Here is a 24,421-nt window from a genome sequence, read left to right on the forward strand (position 1 = left end):
CGTTTTAAAGAATAACCAACTATTAAACTGTTAACAGCAGCTCAGAATACAGAAACTTTACCTTCCCTCATTCATAATATGAATTCAGATTTGAACATCTTTTTTTCCGCTTTGTCCTAGTTCTGGAAAACATGGTTTTGTCATCCCACGTTGTACAGTGATAGTTTATCTTTTTCAACAAGAGTGCTTATTTATATGTACAAACAAATGAAACAATGAAGCTTGCATACAATTATTTAACCAGTTTTTCTCTCATTTATTAACTCAAACTCATACATGAAAATGAGATGTTTGTGATGTGATTGATGTTTTTCATTTCAATTTTGTCACTTTAGATCCTGGGAAGACTCTGCCTGAAGCCCTTGATTATTGCACTGTTTGGCTACAGACAGTGCCTGGAGAAATAGACAGCAAAAGTGGTATTCCACCTTCCTTTATAACACTGCAGATTAAAGACTTTCTGAATGGACCAGGTAAGAAAGTCATAAAATTTCCATGTGTGTACATTGTTTATGTGACTATATTAATATGTATATCGGATCTGTTAGTAATCTTGACATTCCATGCAAAAAATGAATAGTTCACTTTTTCCCAGAGGTGTATGCTTTTCAGGCTGCCCATTTTAGAGATCAACAGGCAAATATAAATATGCATTAAGAATTACCTTCAATCTGACAAGAAGGTAGTTATCAATTAAAGAGCAGTTGACTGGAAGCCAAAGCCCCAATATTTTATTTCTACCTTTTCTATTAATTAACTGTATGATCTTAAGTGATTGATCTAATCTTCTGTACTTCACTTTTCTTACCTGTATATGAAGAGGATAGACTGGATGGATGAATGGAAGGAAACATGATATATATACATAAGACAGTATACATAGATAGTTTAGATTTGATAGTTAGATGTACCTGTTTCACATGCTTAGCAAAGTGCTTGAGACATAGTAACTACTCAGTTTTAGATACAGATATCAAAATTTTTTGAGAGCTAATTATGTCCCAGGCACTATGCATTTTAGGAGTATGCACTATAGTTATTCCTATTTTATGAATAAGGAAGCTAAGACTTAGAAAAGTGAAGTAAATTGCCTAAGGTCATAGTGACAGAGGAGCCATTCAAACCTAAGTTTTTATGACTCCAAAGACTAGAGCTTAACTTCTATACTACACTAATTTGGGCATAACTAAAGATTTTGTCTTTATTCCTCGATCTTCCTCCTCTGACTTTTCTTCCTTCATCTCATGTTCTTCCCCCTCTTCTGTTATTTCTCCCTTACGTCCATATAGTCTTAGCTATGTATTTAACAAAAATTATTGCATTTCACTTTTTGTTTTGTTATTTTATACTTACAGTGCTTCAGAGTGTTACCCACGAAATGAGTATTAGTTTCTTCATTAAGAATTTTATTTCATTTTATTTTTTATTTATTTATTTTTTTGAGATCATCTTGCTCTGTTACCCAGGCCAAAGTACAGTGGTGCAATCATAGCTCACTGTAGCCTCAATCTCCTGGGCTCCAGCAGAAGTACAGTGTGCAATCATATCTCACGGTAGCCTCAATCTCTGGGCTCCAGCAGTTCTCCTGCTTCAGCCTCCCAAGTAGCTGGGACTACAGGTGTATGCCACCACGCCCAACTAGTTTTTTTTTTTTTTTTTTTTTTTAGTAGAGATGAGGTCTCACTATGTTGCCCAGGCTGGTCCTGAACTCCTGAACTCAAGCAATCCTCCTTCTCAGCTTCCTAACGTGCTGGGATTACAGGTGGGAACCACTGCTCCTGGCCATTAAGAATTTAAAATAGGCTGGGCACAGTGGCCTACACCTGTAATCCCAGCATTTTGAGAGGCTGAGATGGACAGATCACTTGAGGCCAAGAATTCCACACCAGCCAAGCCAACATGGTGAAACCCTGTCTCTACTAAAAATAAAAATAAACATAAAAAGTTAACTGGCCATGGTGACACATACCTGTAGTTCCAGCTACTCCGGAGGCTGAGGCACAAGAATTGCTTGAACTGGGAGGCAAAGGTTGCAGTGAGATGAGATCGCACCACTGCGCTCCAGCTTGGGCAACAGAGCAGGACTCTATCTCAAAAAAAGAAAAGAATTTAAAACGATGATTTTACAACTGTCTTAAGATCTCTAGCAATACTCGGCAAGGCACGAATTTTAAGGAAGGAAAAATATTTATATATAGACTTTGTTGAGTATATGTGTTGTGGCATGCTAGTGTACTTATGATCCATACTACACATGGAGAAAGCCAGTCATGGATTAAACAGAGACTGAAACCATCTCCACTGACCTTGTCACTGGGGCCCAATTCTTCTTCAGCGTATTTTTCTAGTGCTGGGATTGTAAAGGTGTAGAAGTATAAAGAACTATTTCTAATCTTGATAAACTCTAGATATGGTTTTAAATACATGAAGGAAAGCAAGAAACTGAAGGATAAGCAAGTCGTTAAAGTGTAGGAAGAAGCCTTTGGAGTGAGGTAATAGACTGGAGAAGTGTGAGTCCAAGTATTTGGTTAGTGAGCATGAAGTACCATATTTCATTCCATGTAAGCCACTATCAATTGTAGAAAAACATTCCATGTACCACTAAAAATGAAAAAAACATATGCTATTTACACTGTGATACAGTGCCTTTTTATTACATCAGTGTGAAGACAATTTCTGATTTCAGAGTTGTTCACACATGAAAGACCCAACACAATAAAATAGATGCAATAGGGTAAAAACATGTTAGTTCATGGAAAAGTGACAGGGGAAACTTGGATTTACTTATTTCTCAGTTTTAGTTGCACATTCGTTTTATTTTTAGGCACAGTCATTTTGCTCATTTTGGCTAGAAAATTATCTTGTAGTTTACATTTGATTGATTTGTTTGTTAAAAAAATGGAATTTGAAAGTTGATGGTAAATTAGATACAGTATTTTCAAGGCAACCAAATAAATTGAATTTTAAGACAAATGCCAATGAACAAATGAAAAATTATGTATTTACAATTCTGGCATTTAACATGACTCAGTAGTAGAAATGTGATTTTTTTTTTTTTTTTTTTTTTTTGAGTCACAGTCTCTGTTGCCCAGGCTGGAGTGCAGTGGTGTGATCTCAGCTCACCGCAACCTCTGCCTCCCAGGTTCAAGCGATTCTTCTGCCTCAGCCTCCCTAGTAGCTGGGACTACAGGCACGCACCATCACACCCGGCTAATTTTTGTATTTTTAGTAGAGGTTGGGTTTCACCATATTGGCCAGGCTGGTCTCTAACTCCTGACTTTGTGATCCGCCCACCTTGGCCTCCCAAAGTGCCGGGATTACAGGCGTGAGCCACCGTGCCTGGCCAGAAATGTACTTTTTAAAGTAGTTGTACTTTTGTGTTTCTTAAGATACTTTTCAAAGTTGGGAATTAAATATACACAATTTCTGATTTTATGTCCATGCTATAATAGTGATAATATATTTGGAGATGTAAACTTTTAAGTAAATGAATTGAAATAGTTATTTTACAGCAGCACTTCTCAAACTTGATTCTGCATTAGAAACTTCCCTGGGGAGTTTGTTAAAATGCAAATGGTGATTTAATACTTCTAGAAGGTAGGGCTTGAAAGTCATGTCTAAAAAGCTCCCAGATAGAGTAGATGCTGTTGGTCTGGGACTGTAGTTTTTGTAGCAAGTTTTATATGGCTCTTACCAAAAATTCTTTTCAAAAAATTATACATATGACTTATCATATATGATTTTTGTTTTTAGTATCAGCCTTTGAGAGCCAAACCACAGATATTTTGGGGAACAGGACAGGGTAATGATAAAGAAAGATGAGTGGTTTTTAGAATGGTGCTTTGATTATGGAAAATCGAATATAATATCCAATGGATGATTTAAGTTCTTCAAAGTCTAAAACATTTTAAACAAAAGTACATTATTTTTATTTGAGGGAAGATTAGTTTAAATGATATATCAGCTGTGTGTGACTTCCTCTAAAACAGTAACCTAACAGCCTTTAACTGCTCCAGAATTTACTAGCTTAGACAAAAATTTTCCTACTGTAAGCAATTTGTGATTTAGAGTAGATAAGTAGATGTTATTTCATAGAGTAATTATATTATCTCACTACACAGCCAGATTGGCATGCTACTACATTAATTTAGGAATCAAATGGCTATAGGAGATAGTGAGACTTGCATACCACTAATTAAATGGGAATAACAGGACACATTAACACAGCTTTTACTATATGAATGTATTATTTTATAGATTTTGACAACTCAAGGAAATTATATTTTTTCCAGCTCCTAGGGAGGATACTATGAGGAATATCATTTATGTTGAGATTGGGCAAACAAATTCCAGCTTTATAATGTTCCCTAATAACATTCCCTTTACTTGAAGAAAAAGCATTACAAAAAAATAATAAAAGCACTACAAGTAATACTTTGTTTTTAGGTAATGTCATTGTGTTATCATTAGAAATCTTTAGCTACTATTATGTTTTTATCTGCATGCATATCTATTTAAGTATCATTCCAGAGAATGTCTTGAACTATATTACTAATTTCCATTTATTTTTTCTTGCTCTTTAATGAAAGGTGTAGTAACAATGAAAGTTATGACCCTGAATTAGCCAGGCATGGTGGTATGTGCCTGTAGTCCTTGCTACTCAGAAAGCCGAGGTGGGAGGATTGCTTGAGCCCAGGAGGTAAAGGCTGAAGTAAGCTATGATCACACTACTGCACTCCAGTTTGGGCAACAGAGTGAGACCCTGTCTCAAAAAAAAAAAAAAAAAAAAAAAGTTACAACCCTTAAAGGTAGAGGGAATACTGATTATAACTGTCTAAGCTTAAGCTTTCTTCAAAAAGATGTAAACTTCACAGCTTTTGAAATTTAGCCTTTTAGATTTATTTTGTAGGGATTATTTTCTCTAAACAAGGTGATACAAATGCTGCTCTTTAGCACTTGTTTTTAGAAAAATAATGTAGAGTTCTTGAGTATTCCCCTATTTCATCTGTTCACCTAATGGTACCTTAATAGAGCAAATGGTAGGTCCCAGCTTCTACATCAAAAACTCTTTCAAAGCTCTCCCAACCCCCCACCTTTTCCCCCTTGTACCCATTAGCAAGGTCAGTGGCTTGGAGAAACCTGGAAAACAGCAGCTACCAGAAACCCACTAGAATAATATCTCCAGCAGGTGATAGATTAGTTGGAACAAATTGGAACCATTGCAGTTCAGCAATCCTGGTTTCTTTCAAGCTGTTTTTAAAATGTCGTCATTTTAGTACACAATCTAAACCCTGCGGAACAGTCCACAGCAGGTTAATTTGAATCATATGATGTGTCACTGCCCTCAGCTGACATGAGCTCTATTCCATGTGTGAAGCCATAATAAATCCATTCCCAACCGAGGAAAATTCCCCGTGAGAAGGTGAACTATTCCAGGCCTCACACTGGTGTGCTAGCCCTCCGTAATTGAAAGCAGGGCCACCTGTTCCCAGCACAGTTAGCCTATAGAAAAAACTTAGCATTAGATCAGATACTTCTTATATTGAAAAATCAATCATACTTCTTGCAAATTCAAATTCAGCTGTGAAGTGTTTGGTATGACATCATACAGAAATGTAGGAATGTGCCCACTTGATCCCATTTTAAAAGTTTTGTTAACCATAGGATTCCTTAACTTTGAAATGTGATTTTTTTTTAATTTAATGAGAGCTGACATGTGAGAAGAAGAACTGGAAAGGGTGCAGATTTTTCTAATTAACTCGGGGTTATTTGCAAAAACATTTGAGCCCTCTGGTATTTTTTTCATTGTTCTTTCACAAATTTTTGAGCCACTGTCATTGTAGCCATGAAATGACATTTAAATGACAGTAAAGAACAAAAATGCTACATTGGGAAAACATTCCCAAGTCATTTATATTTTATTATAAATTAATGCTTAGCATGCCACATTCATCATATAATTTAAATAACATGGTTATATCAAACACAGGACAATTAATGCAATTTCACATTTCTTTTAGTGTAGTATACATAGTGTCTATATTTGAAATGCATGGCCACTGGTCTTTTTCTCCTAATGGAATCACTTCTTTAGTTTCACCTTGTTTAACTCATTCATTAATTTACCTGTCTAGTTTTCAGTGTTTCTGATTTCATTCTGGCTTCGGATTGGTTTCATCTCTGGTTTTATTTTATTTTGATTTTAAAAACCTGTTGACTTGAATTGATTATAATCCTGTTTTGAAGACAGTTTTCTCCTTCTATTGTATGGATTAATGTAACTGTTTTATAGGTTACAATGATTTTAATTTCTACTTTAAAATAATTCCTAAACATCCTTAAACAAATGCATTTCCACAAACCGCTCTGATTTGAATGAAAATTTGTACTTAAATGCTGTAAAATAGTAAAAGAGTTCTTAGGTACAGTAACACACCGTTCGAGTAAGTTTGTTTATATGAACATAAAGTAGAAATTTTAGGTTGTTTACCCCCATGTTTTTACCTTTCTTGGTTAACCCTGCTTTTATGTTATCACTGAATTTATTACTCAGTGGGGATCAATTCAGACATATCTGAAGGTAACTGATTCCAGAGGATTAAGATACCTGGAAAAGATTAATCAAATAGTGTCTTGATTTTTCTGGAGTAGAAAATGAAGAATAAATAATATAATTTTTTAATCTTTAAAATTTTTTTCAATCACAAATTTCAAATGGATTTTTGGTTACCTACTTCAAGCTTTATTGAGGTATAATTGACAAATAAAAATTATAAACATTTAAGGTGTACAATGCGATGTTTTGATAAATGTGTCATTGAGAATTACCATATTCAAGCAAATTAACATATTTATCACCTCACATACTTACAACTTTTTATTTGTGGTAAGAACCCATATGATCTCTTCTTTTACCAAGTTTTAAGTATATAATACAGTAGTATTTATTAATTTTAGTCATAACGCTGTAGATTAGATCTCTAGAGCTTATACGTCCTGCAAAACTGAAACTTTGTACCCATTCACCAACCTCTCCATATTTTCCCTTCCCCCAGCCCCGGCAACGAACATTCTAATGTCTCCTTTTATAAGTTTGACGTTTTTAGATTCCACACATAAATGAAATCATGCAGTTTTTGTCTATTTCTGTTTGGTTTATTTCATTTAGCATAATGTCTTCAAGTTCATCCATATTGTCTCAAATGGCAGGATTTCAATCTTTTTAAGGGGTGAATACTATTCTATTGTGAATATGTACCACATTTTCATCCCCTATTCATCCATTGATGAATACTTAGGTTGATTCTACATCTTGACTATTATGAATTCTGCTGCAATAAACATAGGAGTCCAAATATATCTCTTCGGCACACTGGTTTCATTTCCTTTGGATCTATACCCATTAGTGCTTCCAATTCATGATCTATACTGGATCATATGGTAGTTATATTTTTAATTGATTGAGGAATCTCCATACTGTTTTCCATAATGGCTGTACCAATCTGTATTCCCACCAATAACGTGCAAGGATTTCCTTTTCTCCACATCCTTGCCAACACTTGTTATGTTTTGTCTTTTTGATAATAGCCATTCTAGCAGGAATGGTGTCTTTCATGGTTTTGATTTGTATTTCTCTGATGGTTAGTTATACTGAGCACTTTTTCTTATACCTGTTGGCCATTTGTATGTCCTCTTTTGAGAAATGTCTGTTTAGGTCTTTTTCCTATTTTTAAAATTTGATTCTTTGTCTACTTGCTATTGAGTTGTTTGAATTTCTCATGTATTTTAGACATTAACCTCTTATATAGTTTACAAATATTTTCTCCCATTCTGTGGGTTATCTTAATACTATTGGTTGTTTTCATTGCTAGGCAGAAGCTTTTTAGCTTGTTGTAATCCTGTTTTTGCTTTTGTTGCTGGTACTTTTCAGATAATATCCAGAAAATCACTGTCCAGACGAATGTCATAGAGCTTTTCCGCTATGTTTTCTTCTAGTAATTTCATAATTGTTGGCCTTATTACATTGAAGTCTTCAGTCTATTTTGAGGTTTTTGGGTTGGTTTGTTTGTGTTTTTTGTTTTTTGAGTGACAGAGTCTCACTGTGTTACCTAGGCTGGAGTGCAGTGGTGTGACCACGGCTCACTGCATCCTCGAATTCCTAGTGTCAAGGGATCCTCCTGCCTCAACCCCCCAAGTTTAGTTGACTTTTGTACATAGTGAGAGATACGGATCGACTTTTATTCTTCTGCATGGGCTATCTAGCTTTCCCAACAGCATTTTTGAAGAGACCATCCTTTCCCCATTTTGTGTTCTTGACACCTTTGTTGAAAACTAATTAGCTAATACATGCATTTCTTTCTGGGTTCTCTATTCTGTTCCGTTGGTTTATGTGCCTGTTTTTATGCCAGTACTATACTGTTTTGGTTATAGTTTTATAGTATATTTTTTGAAGTCAGACAGTGTGATGCTTCTAGGTTTGTTCCTTTTGCTCAGGATTGCTTTGGCTATTCAGGGTCATTTATGATTCCACATAAATTTCAGGATTGCTTTTTCTATTTCTGTGAAGAATGTTTTTGATATTTTAATAGGAGTTTCATTGAATCTGTAGATCAATAGCATGGGCACATCAATAGCATGGGTAGGATGGACATTTCAATAATATTAATTCTTCTAATTCATGAACACAAGGTATCTTTCCATTGATGACCATTTTATAGTTTTCAGTGTACAGATTTTTCACTTCCTTGGTTAAATGTATTCCTAAGTATTTAATAATTTTTTAGCTATTATGAAATGAGATTGTTTTCTTATTTCTTCTTCAGTTCTCTGTTAGTGTATAATGTTCTTCTCTGTTAGTGTGTAGAAATGCTATGGGTTTTTGTATGTTGATTTTTAATCATGCAAATTCACTGAATTCTAACAGTTTTTAGAATGTATTCTAACAGTTTTCTGGTCAAGTTTTTAAGGTTTTCTATATATAAGAAAACCTTAAATGTTACAAGGTTATCTGTGGAGACAATTTAAATTCACCTTTTCTTATTTGGATTCCTTTTATTTCTTTCTCTTGCCTAATTGCTTTGTCTAGGACTTCCAATACTATGTGGAATAACAGTGGTGAGAATGGCCATTCTTGTAGGGTTCTAGATTTTAGAGAAAAAGCTTTCAACTTTTCCCTGTTCAATATGATGTGACCTGTGAATCTGTCACATATGGCCTTTATTGTGTTATGGCATGTTCCTTCTATACCTAATTTTTTGAGAGTTCTTATCAAGAAGGGATTTTGAATCTTGTCAAATGCTTTTTCTGTATCTATTGAAATGATCATATGCTTTTTGTCCTTCATTCTGTTAATGTGATGTATCACATTTATTGATCTGCATATGTTGATTATCCCTGTGATGATGCCCACTTGATCACGAGTAGATTTTTAATGTGTTTTAAATTCAGTCTACTACTATTTTGTTGAGGGTTTTTACATCTATGTCCATCCTGGATATTGGCCTGAAGTTTTCGTTTTTTGGCATGTCTTTGTCTGGTTTTCATATCAGGGTAATACTGGCCTATAGAATAAATTTGGAAATATTTCCCTCTCTTCAGTTTTTTGGAAGAGTTTGAGAAGAATTGGTGGTATTACACATTTAAGTACTGAATAGAATTCAGTGGTGAAGCCATTGGACCCTGGGGGTTTTTTTTGATGGGAGACTTTTTATTACTGATTCTGTCTCCATACTCATTATTGGTTTGTTCAGATTTTCTGTTTCTTCATTATCTATTCTTGGTAGATTGTATGTGTCCTGGAATTTATTCATTAGATTATTCATGTGTTGGCATATAATTATTCATATTATTTCCTAAGGATTCTTTATATCAGTTGTAATGTGTACTGTTTCATCTCCGATTTTATTTATTTGAGTCTTCTCTTTTTTGTTCTTAGTCTAGCTACAGGTTTGCCTGTTTTTTTCAAAAGATCAGTTGTTTCTTTGATCCTTTCTATTATTTTTGTAGTCTCTATTTAATTCATTTCTGCTCTGATCTTTATTTTATTTCCCTCCTTCTACTAATTTGGAGCTTTGTTTGTTCTTGTTTTTTTAGTTCCTTGTGTTGTAATGTTAGTTTATTTTAGCTCTTTCTTCATTTTTACTGTAGGTATTTACTGCTAAAAACTTCCCCTCTTAGAACTGCTTTTGCTATATCCTTTAGGTTTAGGTATATGCTGTTTCCATTTCATATTGTCTCAAGAAATTTTTAAATTTTTCTTTTAATTTCTTCATTGATTCATTGATCATTCAGGAGCATGTTGTTTAATTTCCATGAACTTGTGAATTTTCTGAAGTTCTTCCTGTTATTGATTGCTAGTTTTATACCATTGTTGTCAGAAAAGATACTGGATATGACTGCAGTCTTAAATTTGTTAAAACTTGTGGCCTAATATCTGATCTGTCTTGGAGGATGTTCTATGTGCAATTAAGCAGCATGTGTATTCTGCAGCTTTTGGATGGAGCATTCTGTATATGTTTGTCAGGTTCAAATGTTCTAGAGTGCAGTTTAAGTCTGATGTTTCCTGTTTAATTTTCTGTCTGGATGATCTACCCACTGCCGTAAGTAAAGTGTTAAAGGCCTCCACTATTATTAAATTGCAGTCTATGCCTGATGCTCCCTGATGCTGGATTAATATTTGCTTTATATATTTAGATGCTCCAGTATTGGGTACCTATATACTACAATGTTATGCCATCTTGCTGAACTAACCCCTTTGTCATTATATAAGGACTTGCATTATCTCTTTTTACAGTTTTTTACTTAAAGTCTGATATAAGTATAGCTACTTTTGGTCTTTTTTGGTTTCCATTTGCATGGAATATCTTTTTTCATTCCTTCACTTTTAACCTATGTGTGTTCTTATAAGTGAATTGAGTCTCTTGTAAGCAGTATATAGTTGAGTGTGTTTTTATAATCTATTAATTTGCTCTTTCTTTTCATTGGTGAATGTAAGCCATTTACATTCAAGGTAATTATTGAAAGGTAAGGACTAAATGCTGCCATTTTGTCAATTGTCTTCTGGTTGTCTTATGGACTCTTCGTTCCTTCCTGTCACTGTCTTTCTTTGCGGTTAAGTACGTTTTCTCTATTGGTATGTTTTGATTTCTTGCTTGTTAATTTTTTGTGTATCTACGTGGTTACCATGAGGGATATCAAAAAAATCTTATAGTTATAACAGGTTATTTTAAGCTAATAACAACTTATCGTTGATTACGTACACAAAAAAAACCTCTACTCTTACACTCCACTACCTCCCTCCACATTTTGAATATGTTATTTCAAAATTTATGTATTTGTATATTGTATATTCCTTAACAAATTAGTATCATTAATATTTTTATCTTTGAAACTTTACGCTAAAGATATAATTTACGCACCATCATTACAATATTAGAATAGTCTGCATTTGATGGTATACTTTTACCAGCGAGTTTTATACTTTCAGATGTTGTTCTGTTATTATCATCCTTTTCTTTCAGCTTGAAAAACTCTCCTTAGCATTTCTTGTAATGCAGGTCTCTTGGTGATTAACTCCCTCAGCTTTTGTTTGTCCAGTAAAGTTGTTATCTCTCTTTCATTAAAGGACAGCTTTGCTAGCTGCAGTATTCTTGGTTTGCAGGTTAGTTCGTTTGTTTTCCAGCTCTTTGAATGTATCATCCCACTCTCCCCTGGCCTGTAAGAATTCTTCTCTGTTGAGAAGTCTGCTGCTCAGTGTATTAGAATGTACTTCTGTATTCTTTGCTTCTTTTTTCTTGCTGATTTCAGGATCCTGTCTTTGTCTTTGATCTTTGATAGTTTGATTATAATTTGTCTTTGGGTAACCTTACTTGGATTGAATCTGATTGAAGACCTTTGACCTTCTTATACCTGGATATTTATATATTTCTCCAGGTTTGGAAAGGGTTCTGCTATTCTTTATTTGCATATGCTTTCTACCCCTTTGTCTATCTCTATTCCCTCTTGAATACCAGTGACCAAGAATTTGCCCTTTTGATGCTCCCATGAATCTTGTAAGCTTTCTTCATTCCTTTACTGTATATTTTTTGGCTGTATATTTTCAAATAATCTGTCTTTGAGTTCATAGATTGTTTCTTCTGCTTGATCAATTCTGCTGTTTATATTCTCTTTTGCATCTTTCATTTAGTTCATTGTATTTTTCAGCTGTGGAATTTCTGGGTTTTTAAAAAATTGTTCTTTCAATCTCTTAAATTTCTCATTCTGGTCACTTACTGTTTTTCTTATGTTGTTGAATTGTTTATTTTCTTGAAGCTTATTGATTTTCCCTAAAGCACTTATTTTGAGTTATTTGTCAAGCAGTTCATATATCTCTATTTTTGGGGGGTCGGTCACTAGCACTCTATTTTCTTTGGTGATGTCATGTTTATAGTTTTTTTTTTTTTTTTTTTTATTCTTGTGGTCATGCATCAATGTCTGGACATTGAAGAAGTATGTTCTTATTCTAGTCTTTGCAATCTGGCTTTGTCTGGGAATGCCCTTCAACAGTAAGCCTGTCTGGAACTTTTTGGTCATGTTGTCTGGCATTGTCCCTAAATCCATGATTGCCACAGCCATCGAAGCTTTAGAGGGCACCCTACACTCAGGCCTGCCACACCAGCCCAACACCAGGATGGAATCCCATGGCCACCAAGGTTGGCACAGTGCTGGGGCATACTCAAAGCCCATGGCCATTCAGGTTTGTCTGAAACCAAAGGCCTTGTAGACAGCTGGTAGTGATTCAGGCCAGTGATCAAGTCTATTTCACAGAGGCTATGGTATCCTGCCCACCACTGGGACAGGTCAAGAGGCTCAGTACATTGGTACTGACCTAAATAAGGGGCTATAGGAGTCTGCCTGATGCTGGCTTTTACTATGGCAGACCCAGAGGTGGAGACCAAGACAAAGTCCTCCATTCACTTCCTTCAAGTTCCCCCAAGCAGATAGTATCTCTCTGAATTTGCTACTTGGAGATAGGGGAGAGTTGACACAGGGAATGTCTTTCCTACCCTCTTAAGTACATCTTTTCATATTATTATGATATAACCAGGTACTGTGATCTCTCACCTCATTTCTTTAGCTCTTGTGAGGGTATTTTCTTGTGTGGATAGTTGTTCAAAATGATGTTGCTATGAGGGGATGATCGCTGAAGAGTCCTATTCCACCATCTTGCTCCACCCTCATAATATAATTTTTAAATGCAAGAAGATTCAAAGCAAAATAAAATATTTTAAGAAGCTAATTTTGGGCTGGGTGTGGTGGGTCACGCCTGTAATCCCAGCACTTTGGGAGGCTGCCATGGGTGGATCACCTGAGGTCAGGATTTCGAGACCAGCCTGGCCAACATGGGCAAAACCCCATCTCTACTAAAAATACAAAATTAGCTGGGTGTGGTGGTGCACGCCTGTAATCCCAGCTACTTGGGAGGCTGAGGCAGGAGAATCGCTTGAACCCAGAAGGCAGAAGTTGCAGTGAGCCGAGATCGTGCCATTGCACTTCAGCCTGGGCAACAAGAACAAAACTCCATCTCAAACAAGAAAAAAAGAAGAAGCTAATTTTAATAATTTATTTATTTTAATCTTGCCCAAAATATCATTTTTAAATGATATTTAATCCTCTGCTGCTTCTCTCTTGCCAGAAATTGAGCTAAGGCCTATACCTTAATCATGAGAGTCCTGCCTCTATCTTAATTCAGTTTTACAGCCATACTAGCAGGCTATCTTCTACATTTAAGAAATGTAAACTAGTTAGTGAAACTGTAAGGACCTTGACTTTTACGTTTCCTGAATTTTATGGTTCCAATTTCCAGTGTCAGCACAATATTATCACAGTTTGTTTTCTCTGTGATCTATCAAATGAAACAGTAAACTTGATGTCAGAATGTCAACTAGGGAATGGACCACGAATTTTAAAATAGGGAAAAGTCTTTCATTATTTCAACTTTTGTTTTTAAACTATAACTTTTATTTTAGGAAGAAATGAGAAAAATTACCCGGCTGAAATGGTGCCCTCAAGGGATCACACCTCTGAACGACTTGGCTAAGTAATAGAACTCAAGGAGTCACAGAGGCTGGTTGGGCAGGTGGCAAGGAGGTAGGGGCTGGTACTAGGTCTCACGCAGGGCAGTCAGTAGAGTAGCAGTTATTTAGATTTTTTTTTATTTCTTCATGTAGCCTAATTCTGTTAGAATTATTTCTTCTACAGAAAAGAATGAGAGTAATTGGGAAATATCTTCCTAGAAACATGGAGTAAGCCCAGTAAGAAGAGATAAAGAACATTGTCTGGCTTATCCTAACTCTAACTTTCCAACTTTCTGCCTGCAGTTCTTTTTTTCCTAACTCTCCAGCCCCATGCCTTTCCATTGACACAGTCTTGAGCCTTCCTTTCTTATCCCTGTGCAATAGTCTCTTTTATGTTGACAACTCCCAAATGCAGCTCTTTTGACTTAATATTTAACTCTAAGACTATTTCTACATATGAGTATTAGGTATGCTTTGTTATTTAAACATGTTCACAGTAAATTAAGTCATTTTCTTTCTTCTCTCTCCTTGCTCACTTCTTCTTTTAGCATAGTCTTCAAACTTTTTTTACAACTGCTGATGATAGGAAAAATTTTCTGGTCATGTCCTCTCCCAATTTACTACCATCTTTAGGCCATTCTTATTTTTATTTCAAGTACTTCTACTTTTTTCTTTGAAATAGTCCTCCATTATGCCTGCTACTTCTCTGGTGTAGGTTTAATCCTTGATTACTTCCTCATTCTGTTTCCTGGTAGCACTAACTTCAGATTCTCTTATTTACTCAATAATGCTGTCTTCTATGCCCTTGCTAGACTTGCCTCTCCTGCCAAATTTATTTGAATCTTAACTACCTCCCTTCCTCAGTTAATCCAGTCAAAACTCTCCTCAGTCCCCAACCCTCTGTGCTCCTGTCCACTGTATTTCTTACATATAAATTGCTTATTTGGCTTAATCTGATTCAGGATTTTTTTTAAGCAAAACTGTTTTACAAGATGTTTTGTATCGCTCAATCAGGAGGCATATAATGTCCAAAGCTCTCTCTTTTTGTGATGCTAGCACCCATTGGTGCTCAATGCCTAAATTTATTGGAGGTTGTAAATAGTAATATTCTAATTCTAGCATTCCTTTTCCATGTATTAGCTGGCATACTTCTTTGAAGAGAAACATTCCCCAACCTACTATTTGAGTATTCAGTAGTATTGCTCATTCAAAAAGGCAGGATAAATGCTTAATTCTTTCCCTTTATTTATCCCTTTTCAAAAATGAGTTCATTCTCTAGCATATTTGAATGGTGGCCAGTTAGTTGATGTTGTTTGGTATTGTTTTGAACTCATTATTTTTAATGATTCTCAAGTTGTCTCACCATTGGCAGTGAGAACCTCTATAAACTGGCTTCTCTATGTTTTAAACTTTGTTGTTTTCTTAGTCTGGAATTCTTACACCCTTTTTCTTTGCCCACTCTAATTCTGAGCTGCCATTACATTAGCCTAAGTCTTGTTTTCTTCTGGAATAGTTTCCCTTTCATTTCCATTCATGCTGATCTCTCCTTTTTTCATAAACAGATTGGTAATAACATTTTCACTAAATTTATCTCAAAACAACATTTGGCTGTTTCTAAAAATCATATATGTCTTCAAGGATGAGTATATGCCATCACTGAAATAGTAAAACCAACAAAGGAAGACATAGGTACCAAAAAAGGTACAAAATTGTTGGAGTAGTGGAATATAGTTAGCCCTTATGGTTATTACTAAGAGGGAGCGAAACTTATTTTGATGAGTTTAGTTTAGTACATTTACTTTAGAAATCGGTGCAATTACCCTATAATTAGAATGTTTGTATTGTGATTTGGGGAGGATAATGAAATTTAGAAAGTCAATGCTTGATCATAAAAATATGTTTCTGAGTAATTTTGCTAGTAGTGATGATGCCCAGATCCCATTGATAAGTATCATGAACTGCTGCTGACTTATTCAGGTCAAGAACCTTTCATTTCATGTCTCTAAGCTTCCTCATAGCACATAAGACAGCATATAGCCTGTTCCACTTTGTATACCGTCATTAATTAAAGCACACATGTCTGCCATCACTGAGGTCTTTACACGTCACACCTTCAATGGAGAGCACATTGATCTCATTGTCATGGGCAGCTTTCCAGGTTTTCTAGCTCTTATACCTGTGAATACTCCGTCTCCCTTGTCCACTGTCATCATGAATACCTTTACTTGAACACTGTAACAAAAATCTGAATTTCAATTGCTGAATAAGAGAAAAAAGTACTATGACCTAGTAATATTTTTTACCAGAGTTATTATAATACATAAGGTCAACCTTGATTATGGGTTTGTTAATTCTGTGTTTTGCATTTACTAAGATGGTGAATAAAAACATCATTTCTATGTCTGTACATAGCCGCCCATGTATGCACTGAATGTTTTCTTGTAAGCCTTGCTTGTCTAAAAACTTTTTTATCTTTTGCAAATAGAATTCCAAAGGAAGAAACACTTAACAAAGAAGTTTTCTTTCATAAATGTTATGATTTGAGTATAACAAGCCATATTGAATTCATTGGGTTTTTGGTAATAGATTTCATAATACATCATAAATGTAAGTAATATGATGACTAATGGGTCAAGTAAAGTTGGAACGTTTTAAATGAGAAAAGAGCTGGAACAGTTCTCAGGAAACTTTTCCAGTTGATGTTTGGTCCCCCACAAGGTGTGCATTAACATAAACTTATGGGAATCACCTCTGGGGCTTGAATTCCCTCTCTGATTTCATTATTACAATATGATACTTTTCCTTTCACTATTAAGTCATCCTCTAAGATGATAGGAGCATAAAGTAAGTATAATTTATTTGCATTTGTCTAATCTTTTAACTCGATAGTCATTCCATCATTCTGTTTCCTGGTAGCTGTTCAGAAAGTTTTGAAGGGTAATTAGGATCTAATAATTGGCAGGCATGGGTTTACTTGAAGATACAGAATATGTTCTGAAAATTGTGAGAAATTAGATCTGGCAGAGAAATAGATGACTCAGCTGGGATATTCTCTATTACTGCATATTCCTAAAATCAAAACTTTGAAAATAATCCATTTATTAAAGTTCAATGAGGATTATAATACAATTCTAAACTCTTAAACATAAGAATCCGATAATAATTGGAATAAAATTTACAGTAACAGTCTGTGCCTGGTTCCCTATCCAGTTATATTTCCAGTTCCTGTAAAACATTATTCTTTATAGCTCCCAGTGTATCTCTGTTGAATAAAACTGTTCTAGTCCATTTCTTTAATGTTTTATCTTAATGATCAGATTAATATTTATATCAATTTTTTAAAAGTATCAAAAAACAGAAAATGTGGATTGCTCAATTTTTACTTTTATTTTTTAAGTTGAAAAATACCAGGCACTATTTTTGCATATTTTTTTCTACTTGTAAAAATAATCTTCCTGTCATTAGACTGAAAATATTTGCAATGAAGACTAATTTTCTCCCAAAAAACTGGCTAGATCAAGGATGTGAAAGTTCAGAGAAACATATTGATGAACTTTATACAACAATAAATGGTGCTGTTTCACTTGTGATGGTTCTCATTCTGGTGCATGCCTCCTGTCTTTTGGTGGACCTGGTACTTTTGAAAGGAATACCTAGTATTACGATATAGCCTAATTTCAACTCTGCTTTTTTGGTTCTTGGCCTATCATCTTGTCCAACTTGCCCAAATGGGACTGCCCTAGCCACTCTGTTCATACATTGCACAGAATGTGTTTTGCAAGAAATATGGCTCAGCGCTGTCTCTATGTGGTTCATTCCGTCCAGGGTGAGGGACTTTGTGGCCTACTAACTAACGTACGTCTTGTACAGAGGTTGCACTGTATGCCCTGTATGGAAACAAATATACAAAAAACATTTGAAAAGTGAATTACTTAAATGTCTTAAATAACAATTTGTTTCTTATTAAGCCTTAACAGAATCATTTGAGTCTAGGAGTTTGAGGCTGCAGTGAGCTAGGATAATGCCACCGCACTCCAGCCTGGGCATGAGAGCAAGACCCTGTCTTGAAAAATAAATAAATAAGTTAACATAGCAATTGTTTGGGAATACATATAGCTCTACTAGATTTTCAGACTTTCTAAAAACTTTCATCAACTGCTGCTCAGTGACTGAGGGATTACATTTGTAATCCTAAATTACTAAATTTAAGGTAATCAAAAGAATGCAGTTTTGATACATAAAAACCCTTTTGACATAACCTTATAGGAAAGATAGATCAAGTGACCAAGTGTCCAAATAAGTAACTCTCCCCTACCAATCCACTGCTCTGAGAAAGGGTCATCCAGAAACCAGCACCACAAAAAGTTAACATTAAAAATTCACTGTTCAAATGCACAAAACAAAATAAATCTATAAAAGATTTAAATAATTAAACTTTTCAAGTGATGTTTTTTCAATCATCCTGTGGTATTTTTATGCTGCTGAAGTTATTAAAGTTTAAAAGCACACTGAGACTTTTGGGACAAACTATGAGAGACAGAGATCCAAGATTGCTTCAGATTTTCTTGTTGCTAAAATATTTAGTCCTGTCCAAGCATAGTGGCTCACACTTTGATCCCAGCAGTTTGGGAGGCCAAGATGGGCAGATTGCTTGAGACCAGGAGTTTGAGACCAACCTAGCCAACATGGCAAAACCTCATTCTTCTAAAGATACAAAAAATTAGCCAGGCATGGTGGCACATGCATGTAATCCCAGCTTCTGGGATCTAAAAATTACGTTATTTTCTCTTTGCTGAGTTATAATACTTTTTTTATATTTTTTTGACACAAATCTTTTGTCAGATATGTAATTTGCAGATATTTTCTCCCAGTACATAGCTTCTCTTTTCATTCTCTTAACACTACCCATTACAGAGCAAAAGTTTTTAATTTGATGAAGTCCAACTTACACATTTTTAAAATAAATTATGCCTTTTTGGTTATCATGTATAAGAGACTCAGTACAGAGTCTCTCTGTACTGAGCTGCCTGAAGCTGGGGCTAGGGAAGGTAACACAAGCACTGTGGCCACCACAATGCTGTTGGCCACTGTGCTGAGTCATACCTGAAGCCAGCACAGCACTGGGCCTCACCCAAGGCCCATGATAACCCCTGCCTGGCTATCCGCCTGTCTTCACTCAAGGTCCTAGGGCTCTATAACCTGCCAGGCTTGTGTCCTTCCCTACAGGGCAGTGAAATTTCTCTGGTCCCAGGTACATCCAGAGATGCTGTCCAGGAGCCAGGGCCTGGAGTCAGAAACCTTAGGAATCTACTTGGTGCTCCATTCTACTGAGAATGAGCTGGCATCCAAGCCACAACTCTAAGACTTGAAGATTTTCTCCTGTTTTCTTCTTTAAAGGCTTTCTAATTTTACATTTTATATTTAAATCCATGATTCATTTTGAGTTAATTTTTGTATACCATATGAAACAAGTTGAGTTTAAGGTACTTTTTTTTTCGTATACAGATGTTCAACACCATCTGTAAACTACCTTTCTCCATTGAACTGTCTTTGCACCTATTTTAAAAATCAACTAATAATTGTTTGGACCCTATTTCTGGACTCTGTTCTGTTCCACTGAGGTACATATATATTCCTTCTCCAAAACTGTACTATCTTGATCCTAATAGCTGATAGTAAGTCTTAAAATCAGGTAGTTTGAGCCCTCCAGTGTTGTTATTCTTTCTCAAAAATGTTTTGGTTATTCTAGTTCCTTTGCTTTACTATGTAAATTTTAGAATCAGCTTTTCTATATTTAAAATAAATATTTCTGGGATTATTATTGGAATTGTGTGAAATCTACAGATCTGGAAGAAACTGATACATTTACTATGTTGTCTGCCTTCCAGTTCATGAATATGGTATGTGTATGGTATGTCTCTCTATTTATGTTGGTCTTTTAAAATTTATTATCAGCATTTTGTAGTTTTTAGCATACAGATCCTATGACCGTTTGATTAGATTTATACCTGTGTTCCTTTTATTTGGATACGTTATAAATACTATCTTTTATTTTAAGGCTTTTTTGTTAGTTTATAGAAACTCAATTGATTTTTGTGTGATGATCTTGTGTTCTAAAACTGCCAAACTCACTTATTAATTCTAGGAGCTTTTCTGTAGATTCTTGTTGGGTTTTCTACATGGACAATTATGTCATCTGCAGATTGGCATTGTTTTCTTTGTTATTTATGCCCTTTTTTCTTGCCTTGTTGCACTGTCTATGATTTCCAATACTATGTTGAGTATGAATAATAAGAATAGACATCCTTGCCTTGTTTCTGTTCTTAGGGGGAAAGCATTCATTTCTTCATAATGATGATGTTAAGTTTAGGCTTTTCATATATAGCCTTTATCACGTTAAGTTTCCTTCTATTGATAGTTTGCCTAGAGTTATTATGAATGGATATTGAATTTTTCAAAAATGTTTTCTGCATCAATTGATACTATCTTTGTTATTGTTGTAAACTGTTAACAGTTTTACATTGATTGACCAAGGCTTGTAGGACAACCCCTATTTCGGCTGTGGTACATCATTAGTTCTGTATGCTGATGGATTTGATTTGCTAAATTTTTTGAGGATTTTTATGTCTCTTCTTGAGGAATATCCATGTACATTGTTTTTTATACTTTCTCCATCTACTTTTGGTATCCGTAATGACGGTTTCATAAAATGAATTCAGAAGTATTCTCTCCTGTTTCCTGGAGGACAGGGGAATGAAGAAAAGAAAGAAGGAAAACAATAGATTTCCCTAGTTCCCCTGAGCATTAGGAGATTCCCTCACACTCCTTGAAGCCAGAAATAGAGGGCCTCTCCTTGTACTCTCTCTATCTCCACATGATATCCACTTCTGGACTTTGGGCTGCCATTCGTCTAGAATAAGGAGGTAGGGGAGGAAAAATTAGAAACTCCTCACCATTTTGGTAGTATTTTGAATTCTAGTCTTCTTCTTCAATCTACTTGTTACCATATACTTTTCAGAATTCTCAAATAGCTGCTCTGTGTAGGTTTTATACCTGGTTTATTGCCAGATTTGTAACTGCATTCAGTGGAAGAGACAGGTTCCGTCATTCCTAGAACTTTGAAATAATTTTTAAAAAGAAGGAGTAGGCAACTAACATCATTAGATGTTTGTTTGTTTTTTGGAATTTTTGCTTGTTTGTTTGTTTTTTGTTTTGAGACAGAGTCTCGCTCTGTTGCCTAGGCTGGAGTGCAGTGTCATGATGTCGGCTTACTGCAACCTTTGCCTCTCAGGTTCAAGCAATTCTCTGCCTCAGCCTCCCAAGTAGCTGTGATTACAGGCACCCACCACCACACCTGGCTAATTTTTTGTATCTTTAGTAGAGATGGGGTTTCACCATCATGGCCAGACTGATCTTGAACTCCTGACCTTGTGATCCACCCGCCTTGGCCTCCCAAGGTGCTAGGATTACAGGCATGAGCCACCGTGCCTGGCCCCATTAGATGTTTTTAAGATATATTAGATATTTTTCCTTTGGGGGAGGAGATAAACAAAACTTCAACAAATATACCTACATCTTGAAACTTCATTTTAATTGCTTTTGAAACTGGAAATGCCATGTGGGCAAATGTGCATATGGAATTTGTATTAGTTTTCTATTGATACATAACAAATTACAACAAATGTAGCAACACAAATTTATCATCTCAAATTTATATCACAATTCTATGGTTAGAAGTCTAGGTGAGTTCAGCTGGTTCTCTGTTCAGGGTCTCACAAAGCCAAAATCAGACTGTCAGTTGGCCTGGATTCTAATCTGGAGGCTCCTGGATAGAATCTACTTTCAAACACATTCCAATTATTCACGTAATCTAGTTCCTTGTGGGTTTAATACTGAGGTCTCCAGTTCCTTATTAACTGTTGTTCAAGGGTTGCCTTAAGCCCTAGGGACCACCCATTCATTCTCATTGTCTCCTCCAATTGTGTATTTTCAAATAACCTATCTTCAAACTCACTAATTCTTTCTTCAGCTTGATCAATTCTGCTGTTAAGAGACTCTGATGCATTCTTCAGTATGTCAGTTGCATTTTTCAACTCCATAATTTTTGCTTATTTTAAATTATTTCAATCTCTTTGTTACATTTATCCGATAGGATTCTGAATTCCTTCTCTGCATTGTTTTGAATTTTGCTGAGTTTCCTCAAAACAACTATTTTGAATTCTCTGTCTGAAAGAAAGGTCATGTATCTCTGTCTCTCCAGGATTGGTCCCTGGTACCTTAGTTTGTTTGTTGAAGTCATGTTTTCCTGGATGGTTTTCATGCTTCTGGATGTTCATCAGTATCTGGGCATTGTATAGTTAGGTATTTATTATAGTCTTCATGGTCTGGGCTTGTTTGTACCTTTCTTTCTTAGGAAGGCTTTCCAGGTATATGAAGAGACTTGGGTGTTGTGATCTAAGTTTTTGGTCACTGCAGCCATATCTGCATTGAGAGGCACCCGAAGCCCAGTAACTCTGTGACTCTTGCAGACTCACAGTGGTGCCACCATGGTGGTCTTGAATAAGATCCAGAAGAATTCTTTGGATTACCAAGCAGAGACTCTTGTTTTCTTCCCTTACTTTCTCCCAAACAAACAGAGTCTCTCTGTACTGAGCTGCCTGGAGCTGGGGCTAGGGAAGGTAATACAAACACAGTGGTGGCCACTGTGCTGAGTCATACCTGAAGCTAGCACAGCACTGGGTCTCACCCAAGGCTCATGATAACCCCTGCCTGGCTATCCACCTGTCTTCACTCAAGGTCCTAGGGCTCTATAACCTGCCAGGCTTGTGTCCTTCCCTACAGGGCAGTGAAATTTCTCTGGTCCCAGGTACATCCAGAGATGCTGTCCAGGAGCCAGGGCCTGGAGTCAGAAACCTTAGGAATCTACTTGGTGCTCCATGCTACTGAGAATGAGCTGGCACCCAAGCCACAAAAAAAAAAAAAAAAATCCCACTCTTCCCTCCCCTTTCCACAAGCAATGGAGTCTCTCCCCATGGCCACCACCATCCCAGGCATGCAGCGAGTGTTACGTGGCTACCACAGATGTTCCCACAAGGCCCAAGGGCTCTTTAGTCAACTTGTGGTGAATACTGCCAGGCCTGAGACTCCTCAAGGCAGTGAGCTCCCCTTTGGCCCAGGGCAGGCCCAGAAATGAAATGCCATCCAAGAACCAAGGCCTGGAATTGGGAATCCCAAGAACCCACTTGGTGCTCTTTCCCACTGTGGGCTAGCTGGTACCTAAGTTACAAGACAAACTACACTTTACTCTTCTGTCTCCTTTTCTTAAGCAGGAGTCCCTCCCTATAGCCATCACAGCTGGGAATGTGCTGGGTCACAGCTCAAACCAGCATATCTTTGAGTGTCTCACCCAAGGCCAATGGTGAGTATTGCCTGGGTGCTGCTGCTAATTACATAAGGCCTAAGGGCTCTTCAGTCAGCAGGTGATGAATCCTGTAAGGACTGAGTCCTTGTCTTCAAGGCATGGGTTCCCTTCTGGCCCAGGGTGTGTCTACAAATGTCCTCTGGGAGCTAGGGCCTGGAATGGAGGCCTCAGGACTCTGCCTCGTGCCTTATTCTGCTGTGGCTGAGCTGGTATCCAAGCTGCAAGACCAAGTCCCCTTTACTCTCCCTCTCCTCTCCCAGAGCTGTGAGCTGTGCTGCCTGGATTGGAGGAGGATTGGATTGGCACAAGCACTCCCTTAGCTGCCCCATCTGGTGTTTGACTGGATTGCATACCCCCCAAGTTCACTGGCTCCTCGCCCAGCACACAACCAGGACTTATCCCAGTATTGCAGTTCTTGTGGCCTAGACTACCTTTCAGGTTTATGTAGGACCCCAGAGCACTTTAGCCTGCAGTGGCAAGGCTTGCCAGAACTCAGGTTCTGCCCACAGGATGGTTCTCCTCAGGCTAGGGATGGTCTGAATGCTCCCTCTGTGAGTTCCAGCTGAGCTCTGCCTGGTATTGATTTCCACTGTAACAGGGCAGCATGAGTTCCAATGCCAAGCCCCACGATCACTGTGCTCTCCTGCCCGCAAATGCACAGATTCTCTCTCTGTGCCACAGAGCCACCCTTAGGGGGATGGAAGAGGGTTGGCATTGGCAGTTCAAGACTCTCTTTCCTACCCTCTTCAGTACCTCTTTCAGTGATACAAAGTTAAAAACAGGTACTGTGATTGCTTACTTGATTTTTGGTTCTTATTAAGGTCCTTTTTTTTTAATGGATAATTGTTCATTTTGGTGTTGCTGTGAGCAGGATGTTTGGTGGAGGCTTCTGTTCAGCTGTCTTGCTCTGCCTCCCTCCTGGCCTAGCCTTGTGAATCAACTTCTT

General features: G+C 36.6%; 1 protein-coding gene across 1 annotated transcript in view; it reads left to right on the forward strand.

The window, feature by feature from the left end:
- LOC111520902 (vacuolar protein sorting-associated protein 13B) overlaps nucleotides 1-24,421 on the forward strand; it is an 883,038-nt gene that overhangs the window by 669,389 nt on the left and 189,228 nt on the right. The window contains exon 35 of the mRNA XM_026454936.2: nucleotides 336-473. Coding sequence (XP_026310721.1) covers nucleotides 336-473 — 138 coding nt within the window. The remainder of the gene's footprint in view (nucleotides 1-335; nucleotides 474-24,421) is intronic.

Source organism: Piliocolobus tephrosceles, chromosome 7, assembly GCF_002776525.5.
Source record: "Piliocolobus tephrosceles isolate RC106 chromosome 7, ASM277652v3, whole genome shotgun sequence".
In the NCBI taxonomy this organism is placed as follows: Eukaryota; Metazoa; Chordata; class Mammalia; order Primates; family Cercopithecidae; genus Piliocolobus; species Piliocolobus tephrosceles.